Source organism: Passer montanus, unplaced genomic scaffold (assembly GCF_014805655.1).
Source record: "Passer montanus isolate IOZ18808 unplaced genomic scaffold, ASM1480565v1 scaffold163, whole genome shotgun sequence".
Classification (NCBI taxonomy): domain Eukaryota; kingdom Metazoa; phylum Chordata; class Aves; order Passeriformes; family Passeridae; genus Passer; species Passer montanus.
Window position 1 is genome coordinate 255,945 of NW_024363494.1, and position 12,931 is coordinate 268,875.

General features: G+C 49.1%; 1 protein-coding gene across 21 annotated transcripts in view; it reads right to left on the minus strand.

Annotated features, from left to right (window-relative positions):
- Window positions 1-12,931, minus strand: part of RAB3IL1 (RAB3A interacting protein like 1) — a 30,901-nt gene that overhangs the window by 1,311 nt on the left and 16,659 nt on the right. For 5 of the 21 annotated variants that reach the window (XM_039703399.1, XM_039703394.1, XM_039703397.1 and 2 more), the window contains 9 exons: window positions 12,737-12,814; window positions 11,955-12,170; window positions 10,987-11,115; window positions 10,772-10,787; window positions 10,072-10,200; window positions 9,872-9,984; window positions 8,154-8,319; window positions 7,500-7,566; window positions 5,297-7,157 (listed from right to left, as the gene is read on the minus strand). In XM_039703399.1, coding sequence (XP_039559333.1) covers window positions 6,860-7,157; window positions 7,500-7,566; window positions 8,154-8,319; window positions 9,872-9,984; window positions 10,072-10,200; window positions 10,772-10,787; window positions 10,987-11,115; window positions 11,955-12,170; window positions 12,737-12,814 — 1,212 coding nt within the window. In that variant the 3' untranslated portion in view covers window positions 5,297-6,859. The other 16 variants (XM_039703410.1, XM_039703408.1, XM_039703402.1 and 13 more) reach the window with 13 other exon arrangements.

Consider the following 12,931-nt stretch of genomic DNA (forward strand, 5'->3'; position numbering starts at 1 on the left):
TAACTGTTACAAATCAATAACTTCATCCATGAACAATATTGCTTTTTAAAAAAATCATGTTTTACTTACTCTGCAGGGGCCCAGTTCTAGAGGCTTCAGGAAACTTCTTCACAGCATAATTTGTGTGTGGCATCAGCATGGGGAGAAACAGCTTCATGGTGTTCAGATGTACAGTTTTTAACCCCTCCAAGCAGGTCTTGAACACTTCCAGGGATGGGGCAGCCACATTTGTGAGCTTCCTTCTTGCAACAGGTTTTTAAAACTCTATTAAAAAAAACAAACCAAAAACAAACAAACAAAAAACTCAATGAAACAACAACAAACCAGTAAGCTCAGCCTCTGAAAAAACCCTCAATTTTTTTCCAGTGTTTGTGCTGGGTTATATCATGTTATCATATATATTCTATTGAAAAATTAGCCTAAATTCCTCAAATATCACATAGAAGCACTTCCATATTGAGTCTTCCCCACACCATCCCTCTGTCCTGGAGTTTCCATAGAACAGGGGATTATTTCAGCTGCTGTAAGGTGATATTTTTTTCACATTTCCAGCCACACACTTATCCATTTGGAAACCATGATGTAAAGAGTATGAAGGGAATAATCCAGAATTCCAGAGTGAGCCAGGAGGTGAATAATTCCCCGACAGCAGAACATAAAAGATAATAAGTATAAATTATATAAATAATTATTTACATACTATAAATAAAAATACATATGTTATCTACCCTCCACAGAGGTTGGAGGGTACAAACGTAACTTTCACTGGGGTGAATGAAGATGATGTGTTCTAACATACCCTGTGTCAGAGCTTTTCCACCTTCTGCCAACCTCTGAGGTTTGAAGGCCAAGCCCAGGCTGCTCAGGTCAAGGGAGGCTCAGCAGAAATTGAAGAAAGGAGTGGGAAAAGGCCAAGCAGAAGGATCCTCACCTGGAAGCACCACCTTCGCCTGCAGCATCCTCCTGAGCACAGTTAGGTAACTCCCCAACTTCTTGGCCAGGTACTGGCTGTGGGGCTGACAATGAGAGGATTAATCACAGTAATTGCCCATGATTGCACCCATCCTCCTCAGAATGGGTGTGGCTGGTTCACTTGCCTGATTAATTTAATTGGCCTCAGTTGGCCTGGCCTTAAGCAGCAGTTGGTTTTTCTATAAAATATACGAGCCATATTGCACTTTCTCTGTGTGTTTTGTTCCCTTATTGCTGACAGATGCCTAATAAAACCCAGAAGTCTGGGTTCTGAGCTGAAGATGTTGCTGGTTTCTCAGCTGGGGCCAGTTCCTGGTCCAGCATCTCCAGGTCAATCACTCCGAGCTGAAATTATCACCCTTTGCCAAGCCACAAACCTTTAGGCCACAGTCACAACCCCAAATGGAGCAAAGCAGCACAGCCTGTGCTTCACCATCACCCTGGGTGGGGGAGAAATAAAGTGTGACCAGGAATCAAAGTGCTGCTGCCAATTCCAATTCCATGCCTTGCTCATTCTTGTCTCCCCATCATGCTGGAGTGCACTGAGTCTAAAACTGAGCACCTGATTTGGTGAAGGTATGCGAGTGAAACGGAGTCCAACAGCACTAGAGGGCAAGGAATGGTGGAGCCACGGTGCTCCAGCAGCATTCCAGCACCATGACTCCTCCACATCCCTGCAGAAAATCAACAGCTCCACAGAAACAGGATGTCTGGGCTTGAATGGTGCAGCAGGAGCTCCTGGGCAAGTCAGGAGCTGGATGATTTTTAGAGATCCCTTCAAGCCTGAACCATTCCCTGGGAACGTTTCTGTCTGCATAGAATAAAATAAAGAATTAAAAGCAAAAAGACGTTGAGCCTGCTCTGCCCCATGATGCACAAATGAATCAAACACAAAACAGAGGACAGAGATTAAGAAGCAATTTCCTTTCTGCAACGTCTCTCTAAACAGAGAGGAACAGTTTTAAAGATCTCTATTGAAATATTTAGTAAATGGTTTCAGAGAAGCTCTCTTGGATGTGGTAGTGTTGGCACAGGGATGAGTCCCATGTGCTGCAGTAACAGAGAGGGTTTAACTCATTTGTGGTTTTGAATGTGTAAAGCAAGGCTTTTAAAACCAGCACAGTGAGGAGAAAGTAGCGACGCCCAACTGCTGACAACAGAAAAATGGTTTTTTGGGTTTCCACAACTCAGTTGGTTCAGGCATACTCAAACACAGCCCATGAGGTCTCCTCCCCATACACATCATTCCGGTGTGAAATTAATCAGATTTGGAACCCAGTTTCCCTCTCCTATTAAGGACTAATGTCTGCCAGAGCTGCCCAGATTTTGGGGTGAATGCAAAACTTGCCTTGTCTGAAAGCACTGTGGGACCATGAGACACTGCTCCACCTTTCCTGAGACATTATTTATCACTGCCCTCAGTTTGATGGAAAGTTGGATTGGTGCTTCCCTCCTTCCTTCTGGTTTTGCCAGATGGCACAGGTGGCCTGACAAAGGGGAAGGTCACCAAAGGCAAGGGACAAGTCACCTCTGTCCAGGTGCTGATGCAGAAAGAGCAAAGGTGTAACTGAGCTGTGACCCACGTAAGTGTCCTTTGGCATGAAGCACCTTAAATTGACTCTAAGGTGATTAACAGAGCAGAATTAGCACAGTGAGCCAGGGGAATTAAGGGCAGGGAGCTGTCCTTGAGCCAATTCCATGGCTACATCTGCCAGAGGGAGGCCTGCAGTCCCAGAACCAGAGAGGGAGCAGAAACCAGAAGCATTAGCAGAGTTAAAAGCTCAGGATGTTCTGTGTGCCCACACGGATATCCCTGGAAGCTCTGTGAACAGCACAGGACTGAGTGCTGGGGTTTGCACTGCAAAGCTTCCTGGGGAACACCTCCACCTTCAGCTTCTTTCTCCCAGCTCCCCTCTCTGGCACAGTCCCATGGGGAGCTGTTTTGGGATTGTACTCCTGCACAAATGGCTTTTCCATCACTGGAGTGACTTGTAAATAACCAGATTTCTATCAGTGGCTCAGCTTTTCCTGTGCAGCCATGTTTTCTCCTGCAAGGGGAACAATTTCAAGATTAAGCCAAACAAAATCTAAGGAGTGCCTCTTCTTTCCTAAACCTTCCCTGCTGTCCCTCTGCTCCATCACTCCAGCCAGTGCTATCTCATCTCCTGAGCCAGGACACCACTGGCAGCTCAGATCTATCACAGAATCCCAGAATGGTTTGGGTTGGAAGGGATCTCAAAGCCCATTTCATTCCAAACCCCTGCCATGAGCAGGGACAGCTTCCACTATCCCAGGCTGCTCCAAGCCCCATCCAACCTGGCCTTGGACACTTCCAGGGATCCAGGGGCAGCCACAGCTTCTCTGGGCAACCTGTGCCAGGGCCTCAGCACCCTCACAGGGAAGGATTTCTTCCTGTATCTCATCCAAATCTACCCTCCTTCATCTTAAGGCCATTCCAAAGCCATTTCCCCTTCTTCCCATCACATCCAGCCCACAACTAGGCTGAGTCTCATTTTCTCTATGTTCCCATTCCCTCCTAATCCACTCCCAAAGGAGCTGAAACATTCTCTGGAAGTTATATAAACCAGCACAAAGTCCAGCTGCCTTCTCAGCCTGGCTAAAGTCAACTTTCCAGCTGAGCCCAGTGAGCCTTGCACAAACATAGGAATATTGACATGATAAACAGCAAATCTGACCCCTTGGCTCCCAGCACTGGTGGCACCACAGGGATTTGCTCCTATTAGGAACGGGTTGCCTTGGCGGAGCTGGCCAGCCCCAGCCGTGGGTGCCACGTGCACACTGAGAGTTGTGCCAGGACATCTGACTTTTTCCTGGCAGGGCCACACTCCCTGAATGTCCGAAATGACTGGAATTTCCCCATGGCTGGCCCAGAGCTGCCTGTTCTGCAGGGAATCCTCTCTGCTTTGATGGATTCATCCTACAGGAAGGTCAGGAAAGCATGGGAAGTCCTGACTTTTCCGAGGCCAGCTGCTTGTCTTCTGTCTTTTCTTTGATTGCACCTGAAGCAAATAATAAAAAAATTAAAATCTTTCATTTGTTGGTTCCTGGGAACAGGAACCATCCATCTCTGTGTGTGGGCGTGTGGGGACAGCCTGACCAGCTGCACAAAGACAGCCTGATTTACAGCCCTGAGCAAACTTGGAGTAATTCCACAGGCAGGGAAAGGATGCAGCCAGCAGACACAGAGAACTTCCAGGGAAAACCAAATCTCTGCGGTCTAAATCCCAGTTTCCCAAATACTAATATCCAAATGCTTAGAAGCACCTCACTGTGCACAACACTAACCTCCACCATCATCCAAATATCCCTTTTGTCTCCCAAACTTGAGGGAAACAGGAATGAAAACAAAATCAAGCAAGTCAAACACACCTATAAAAGCAGATTTTTTGGCTCCCATCCCTTGAAGCTCTTTATTTCAGCCCAAGACAGGCTGGCAAACCCTTTGTGGGTGCAAATAGGTGCAAGGAAGATTGCAGAAGGTACCAGAGGACCCAGAGACTCTGCTCAAATCGTGGTTGATTTATGAGGGGAAAAAGAGCAGGGAAGTTTTGGTGGAAAAGGCTGGGAATAGGGGACATGATGTCTTCTCATACCTTAGAAGCTTAGGTGCTAATGTCACAGGGAAGTTTCTGACAGCAATCCCTGCTGACATTCCACTGAAAGATCCAGACACAGGAAAGCATTCCCAGTGTCTCACCTGACCATCCCATACAGAAATCCAAATCTTTCCTTTCCTTTCTCCAGCTGCCCAATTCCCTCCCAGCAGCACAGGGAAGCTGCAGGGAGGGTCAGGAGGGGTGGGTCCTGGAGATACTCCATTCTCCCAGGGAGGGAGGACAGTCCTTGCCTGGGCTGCCTGTGCCCTCTCGTGGCTGCCTGACTGTGCTGCACAACCAGATTCTTGCGTGGCTTTTTAATTGAAAATTAAATTAAATCCCTTTCTGCACACAGCGCTCCCATTGTCATCTCCCAGAGGGCATGAGGAGATCTTCCATGTCAATGTGCAGAGCCGAGCAGGGAGGAGAGCAAAAGGTTTTAGTGAAACTAGAGCAACCCAAAACCTCTGCCTGCTGAGAGGAGGAGACTGATCAGGAAGAAGGAAGGAAGAAGATCCTCCAATTACCCAGCACCCGTGCAGTGCTTCAAGCCAGCAATTTAAAGGAGACAAACCTCCAGGAGCAGGAGAAGCCTCAGCTTCCCCCAGGAAGAACAGGTACCTGCTCGGCTAGCACCCCAAACCCCATCCTGTAGGCTTTTCTCTTGCACCCCAAGCACCCCAACCCTCCAACTCCAACCAGGCTTGTAGAGGTTAATAGCAAATGTTTATTTTCCTTTATGAAAGAGCAGGGTGCAACCATCCCACTGCTAACGGAGTGACTTCATTTTCCTTCACAAATTGTTCTCTGCTTTGAAATGCAAGACAACCTCAGACAAGGCATTGCTCCAGTTCCTTCTGTCTCAAAGTGCTTTTCAATGTGACACCAAGGGGGAAAAAATATCCCACAAACCAAAACATCTCCTAGCCAGGGAGATCATCTCATTCCCACTGCTGCAACATTTTTGTGCAGTGTAGCAGCCCACAGCACAGGAAGACATGGAAAGATAGAAAGGCTGGGGGAAGAGATGCAGGGAGAAATTCCAGGGGTGGAATTCACCTGAACTGAAATCCACAGCTGGGAAAACCAAAGCCGTGTTATTTCTCTCTCCCCTAGATAAAATCCAGCAGCTCAGTGGAAGAAAATCAAGTTCCTACTGTAATATCCTTCAGGAAAGGATGGAATAATGGAGCTGAGGATGGGCACCAGCTTGCTGAGGGTGGCAGAGGGACAGGGTGACAACCCTGTCAGAAATGGAAACCCCAGAGTGGGTGATGGCTGAGCTGATTCCAGAGTCACTGAAAAAAGGCTACAAAATACTGTCATGGCTTTAATCAACCTGGGTCTGGGCTCAGGATGTGTCAGGCCTGTGCATCCCTACAGCTCCAGTGACATGCCTCCCTCCCAGCACATTTTGAGGCAGGCAGGAACCTCAGCCACATTCCTCATGTGCACACAAAGAGGTCTCAGATTCCCTCACCAGGGAATGGCAGCCCAGGAAAAGTTGTGATTCCCAGTGGACAGGCATCTCCAGGTCTGATGTAACACTGGGAAGGAATCTCTGGGCCTTGGGGCTGCCCATCCTGGGCATGCTCCTCCTGGAGACACAAAGAACCCAACCTGGGGCAAGAGTTCTGCCTGAAGACTGGGAACAGGACTGCCCAAAGCCCCCTCAAGAGCAGGAACAGCTCCAAGTCTTGTTTGTGGGTGAGGTTTGTGTTTAGGAGCATCATGAGGGACTGTCACAGGGTCCTGCATCTGCCTCTGACTACTCCAGCAGATTCTCTAGTCCAGGGGAAAAAATCCTGCAGCTTGCAGGGAGCTAGGGAATTTCCCTGCTCCCTTTCTTCTGCTGGAGGCCCCAGGTGCACAGCTCCAGCCATTCCCCAGCCTGCACAACCTAGTGCCAAACATGCAGCTAAAAACAGGAACAAATCCCTCTTTGTGACTCTGCTGGCAACAAGATTCTCTCACAGGCTCCTTGAAAAGGAACAAGGAAGTACTTGGAAACAAACTGTCCAAGATTATTGTGCTCTGCTGGCATTTTCAGGGCTGCTGTGGTCAGCAGGACCTCAGGGACAGCACCCCCTCCATCCCAAAAAAACGAGTGGAACAGACAGCCAGCATCTGTCCTGACAGGCTGGCTCACAAGGAAGGTCCAGAATTCCCACCCTGCACAGGCCTGGCCCCGGGTTATGCCAAAGCAGGCTGCATATAAAAACAAAAGGTTAAAAAAATGGATATACACTGCATATAGGAGACTCCAGAGTCTATGGATGGCCATCCTGGAGCAGCCAGGGCCAGCCCAGCTCCAGGGGCAGCGTGGCAGCTGCATTCCAGTCACACTTGGAGGAGTGGGACAGCTGAAGGTGAAACTTGTGCCTCTTGTTCCTTGCTCCAGGCAGAGGGAAGGGAGGGAGCAGGACAGGCACTGCACTCCAAGCCCTTCCTCCAGGAGCAGTTTCCTCCATGCTCAGGGCTCTGCTTACATCTCGCTGGGATAAAATCCAAGTTTGGCCAGAGACATCTCCCTCCGGAGCCGCATGACCTCCCAGTACATCAGCTCCACTGCAAAGCACAACGAGGGCAGAGAAGGAGGAAAAAACACCAAAAAATCAGTAAGGAGGGCACAGCTGTCACCAGCTCCTGTTCTGCTGTGCTGCCAGCATTCCCAGAGTGGAGGGAAGCAGCACAGGCCCATCAGGTCACCCCTTACCAGCTCCACCCCTAAGCAAAACTCCCAGGAAGCTGATAAGGAAGGAAGAGATGCTCCCCTCACACCTCTCTTTTGTCATTTATCTGCTTCTCAGAGACACCCCCAGCCAACCCCACTCCTGACACTCCAAATAGCTCCTCCCAATTCCTCCCGGTTGCCTCCACAGAAAGCATCCCCCCGGAGCCAGCTCTTACCATCCTGCCTCACCAGGCCTTGCTGGATATAGCGGATGTAAGTGAAGAAGTTGCACACTGCTGTGATCTGGGTGACAGAGGAAAAGAAGGGGGGAAAAAAGGAACAAAGATTTTAGACATTATTTTGGTGCAAGTAATGAAAATTAGTCAAACCCGTGCACAAAAACCAACTTTTTGTGGGATCAGCTCTTCAAAAATGCAGCTCAGGAAAGAATTAACTTCTAAAATCCTCCACTGAACAAGAGCCCCAACAGCAACATTAACAAATGATCCACCTTCTCCCTGCCCTCCACAGAAAGGACAGTTTGTTCCCACAGCCAGGCACGGATCAGACTGGAACAGCAACAGCCTCCAAAGAGCAGAAAATCATTGTGTTTTACAAAGGGGAATTAAATAATAACAATAGAGCCAAACAATCAAAGCTCTGTACTGAATGAAATCATGGCAAGTGAACACACTGAAGGTTATCTGAAAGGAGAAGGAAGAGCTGGATCTGCCCCCTAATCACCAACTAAGAGACACCTCAACCTCAAGAATGATCTCAAATCTCACAGTTTCTCCTCAATTCCAGGGCTGACCCTCGGGAACTCGACCAGTGCAGGGCATGGAATGCTGTGGGAAGGTCAAGGCACCCTGAGGAGGTGAAGGACTCACCCTGGCCCTGCAGGAAGGGGAAATGTAGTAGTAATTCCCAGAATCCCCCAGCATGATCCGGTGCTTGCAGGTCCTGGGGAGGCCGCTCAGAGCACATTTCCTGCAGGAAAAGGGAAAAGCACTTCAGCAATCCAGTGGCACAGCACAGATCCAGTAATTCAGCCACCTGGAGAGATGGAAGTGAGAGATCAGAAGCTGCCCCTGGGTCAGACAGTGTGAAGAAGGGAAAAAAAAACCCCTTGGCTGATATTCTTTTGCTCCTGGAAATATTCCATAAATGGCAAGTTTAGGAGACTTTAAATGAAAGCACCTTTTCCCTGACACACAGCCCCAGAGAAAACCACAGGAAATATTAAAGAGGTGAGGCTGGAGCAGAGCCTCAGAGTCCCCTGGTCTCTGCACATGTCCCCCACATTCCAGGGCAGGCTCAGGTGTATCAGCTTTCCTGGTGAGATGTAAACATGCTGGCTGGGCACCAAAGCTGGCCTCAAAACAGGTAAATCCAGCATTTGAGCAGGATTTGCACATACCAAGGACTCAAAACAAGCCAACCCCTCCTTGGGCAGACAGGAAAGGAGCTTGGTTTCCCAGTTTTGAGATTGCAGAGGGTGAAAACAGCCTTTTCCATACAATCATCAGCAAGGGGTGCAGCATTCCTTTATTTTCTTCCCTTTTCTCCTGCTATTTGCAAGGCAGATGATTCCCATCACCACTTAAAGCAATAAAGCAGAATTTTCTAGTGCACAGTTATCACCATGTTCCTCAGGGACTCAGGAGGAAGAGGAGCATCACTCCCAAACTACAAAAACTCTTCTCAGGGGAGCCACAGGAGGTGACAGCAGAGGGGAGCAGATGTGTCAGAGAGCTCCTGAGCTTGTCCCTGGGCTTGTTTTCTGCTGCTCCCAAGGCAAACATTAGCCAAGAGTGGCAGCACGGGTTCCAAGTGTCCAGATGCAAGGAGAAGTAATCATTTACCAAATATTAACACAACCTAAGGAGACTGAATTCCCAAGAGGTGCAGGATGACCAAAAACTTTGTAAACAAGATACCTGTAAGGAACCACATATTTAAGCATTGCAACATCCTGGAAAAGAGTGACTCTTGCTTGATTGGTACCACTTGGTGTAAAACCACAGCTATCACAATCAAACAAACCAAAATTGCCATAAAAATCAGTGTTTTGCATCTGGGAAAAAAGGGAACAAATTCCTTTTGGGTCTTTTATTGCCGATGGGCTCCTTCCCATCCTGCCTGGGTGGAATTTAGACAGAGTTAAAGGGTTAGGTCAGCTGAGCAAAAACCTCCAAGCTGCCACATGGTGCTGAGTTAGTGACTTGTTAATGCTCCAGAGACCTTTGATCACTGGCTGAACAATAAATATTTCACTTCGTTACGATTTGTGACCGGAAGCCACTGTGAAGACAAAAAAAAATTAAAAAAAAAATCAAAAGGAAACTGATAAACACAGGATGGGTTGTTTGGGGAATAATTTGCAGGAAGGTGGTAGGAAACCTGCACGTCCCTTCTGTCACAGGGACACCTCAGAAGGTAAGAAAGGACTTAAATTTAATAACTGAATAAAATCCCTCCTCCTTGTTTGGAATCTCACATCACTCCCGCTAGTGGGAGGTGGCTCCAAGCTGCCTGTCACACCACTCCATGACAGGGGACAAACCAGCAACAAGGAGGGGACAAGGCAGGGACACACGGTCCTTACTTGGGGCCACCACACTCTTCTGCTGCCACCTTCCCCACAGGAACAGTCTGGGAAGCCACTGGCTCGATGGTGAGGGTGTTCTGCTCCACTGCCACTTGCACCAGCTCCGACAGCTGCAGCAAAACAAGGGAGAGCAGGAATGAATTCCAGGAGGGTAACACTCCAGAGCTGCCAGCTTCTCCTGCTTCTCCAGCACTCACCTCCTGCTTGGTGAAGTCCAGACAAGGTCCTACATCTTCTCGGTAAATTCTGTCCAGGAAGGAGCAGGATTTGTCCAAAGTTGGAGATTCCTTCCAGGCCTGGAACTCGGCAAATAAAATGGAGTCGACCTGCAGCAAGCGTCCAAGAGGAGCAGGAAGAGGGAGGAATACCTTGTCAGAAAGTACCTGATACTTTGCAGGAAACCCATGAAACACCTGCTCTGGCAGCTGGAGAGACTCAGACATCACAGAAGTGTCTGAGGGAAACTGTCTGGCTCCAAGGATCTCTCATGTCCCACCCAGCAGCAGTTCTGTGCCAGAGTGACACAGCCACCCTGGGCTGTGTGTGCCAGAAGCCTGCAGGCACTTCTCTATCCCATTTTCCTCCAGGTGGCTTTTCCTCCTTCGTGTGGCTGCAGGAAAGCCACCACACAACCACTGAATAGACAAAGTGCATGCTCAATGTGTGGTGAGGAATGATGAGGGGCAAGAGGAAACTCTGTGGGATTGGGCATTTAAATCCCAGATGGATCACTGGGCAAAGCACCACCCTGACTGGCAGAGCAGCTCCTACAAGCCCAACAAAAGCTTCTGAAAGGAAAAAATAAAACTAAGCTGAGCAACACAAAGAACATGAATGAATGCAGCTGGAAAAGTCCAGATTCCAGCACATCCCCTTTGTGCCATGGAGACTGCTCACCTGGGACCAGCAACAGCTTCAGAGCCACAAGATTGAAAAAAAATAGAGAAAAACAAAATGAAAAAAAAAAAAAAAGAGATTAGCGTAAAAGGGAAAAAAAATAGAGAAAAACAAAATGGAAAAAAAAAAAGAGATTAGCGTAAAAGGAAGCTGGAACTGAAAGGCTGGAAGCGTGAGAGGCAGGTGGGTCCCACCCATTCCCAAAGATTGGTTACCTGCCGTGAGGAAGAGGAGAAGGAGGAAGCATCTGCTCCCAAGGCCTGCCAGCCTGGCTCATAGGTGATGTGGATAGCCTTCCCAGGGAGGATGCAAAGGAGCAGGGAGAGGAGAGCAGGGAAACCAGACTTGGAGGGCAGAGGGAGAGACAGACAGTGAAGGAAGAGGTTTAGAGAGACAGGCAAAGAGGGAGGTAAAAAACATGAGATACAGAGAAAGGCTCAAGTCCTCCCCTGGAGGAACTGAGCATGGTCCTCCAGGCACCACAGGGCCACAACTCACATCTTTAGACTTCAGCTTGAGGTGCAGAAAGGGAACAGAAATTACCTTTTTTAGGCCCAATCTAAGATCTTTCCCATAGAGCACCAAGTCTCTGAATGCCAGGTTCCCTTTTATCACCTCTTACATAAGAATTCTGAGGGACAAAAAACCATCCCATCCTTGATACATAACATTGGGCACTCTGGAGGCTGAGCCCTGAGATTTGAAACCCCAGGAGATCTGCACCCTGTGGAAGTTGCTTCCATGAAGAAATGACAGATCCAAATCTTCAACAAGTGTTCCCTCAACAATTCTTCAAGACACAGGTTGCAGCTCACAAAAAATCCCTAGTGAGACATATTCCTGCAGCACTTTCTTCTTCAGTTTCATTCTTCCTGACCAAGTGCCTCCTATTTGCTTCCCAGGACAGCTGTATCCACATCTGGCTAGTGGAACTGGCTTCTGCTCAGCAGCTCTGCACATCTGCTCACAGCACTGGCACCCCCTGGATTTGCCCCTCAGTAATCCCTCGACTGCTTCCTGTCCCGACAAGGAGGAAACCGCCACAAAAGGAAGTCCTCCAGTGCCTGCCTCAGCACAAATTTAGGGAACAGGGCACAAAGAGCTGCTCAGTGAGACCACAGAGCTCTGTGGGAAGCCCAGCGTTCCCAGAGCGGCGGCTCCGAGGCCAATGTCCCTGACCCACCTCTCTGCACTCCCGGCTGACAGGCTCTGGAGCCACGCTCTGGCTGGCAGCTGACACCATGGCACTGCTGGTGCTCTTGTTCCGCCCGTGGCCCTTCCTGAAGCCAGCTTTGGAAGGGCTCTGCAGCTGAGGGTGCAGCTCTCGGTTCGGGGAGGATGGCGTGGATGTGATCACCAGCGTCTTCAGGGCTGTCACCTCTGCCTGCAGCATGTCAATCTGGGACACAAGCAAGAGTCATCCTCAGCAAATACTGGCCTCCAGTTTGCTGCATCCCATCAAACATCAAAATCACAGGGAAGCAGCTACAAGCCCAACCACAGAGCCTCTTCCCATCCTCGCAGTGCCACCATCATCCAGAATTTTAAACAGCAGCTGTTTGGGAAGCTTTTGTCCCAGGCTCTTTTCAGAACTAATCACTCCAAAGAAATTTCTCTCTCCTCAAGATGGAGCCATTTGAGCAGCCCTGTGGTGCAGCCATGTCAGGAAATTCCAACTCCCCATGTTCCTGCTCTATCCTTCCATCCCAGAGCTGTGACAATTAAACTTGTCATTTCTCTGTGGATCCATTTCCCTAGTGAGAGCTGGATCAGCAGGAGACTGCAAAGCAAGGTTGTCTGTGAGGCCTTTTCCCTCTCACTCAAGTGTCTGCTAGAAAGGGACCACAGCATCTCAGAGATGAAGCTGCACTTCACTCTGCTCAGCCAACAAACAGCCCTGTGGCCAGGCTGGGCAGAGATGCCACCACACCAACCCCAAAAATGAAGTCACAGAGAGCCACTCACCTTGCCCCGGGCCTCCCTGAGCTGTTTCTCTGCCGCAGCCTGTTTGGTGTTGGCTTCTCTCACCATCTTGTGGGCTTCCTGCACCAGAGAGAGTTTTAATCCACCTGCTGCACCCCAGCTCACACAGCCAGCAAGGCAGGTCCCAGATCTGCCACATCACATGTTCCAGGCAAGGGGACAGACAGACATCCCTGC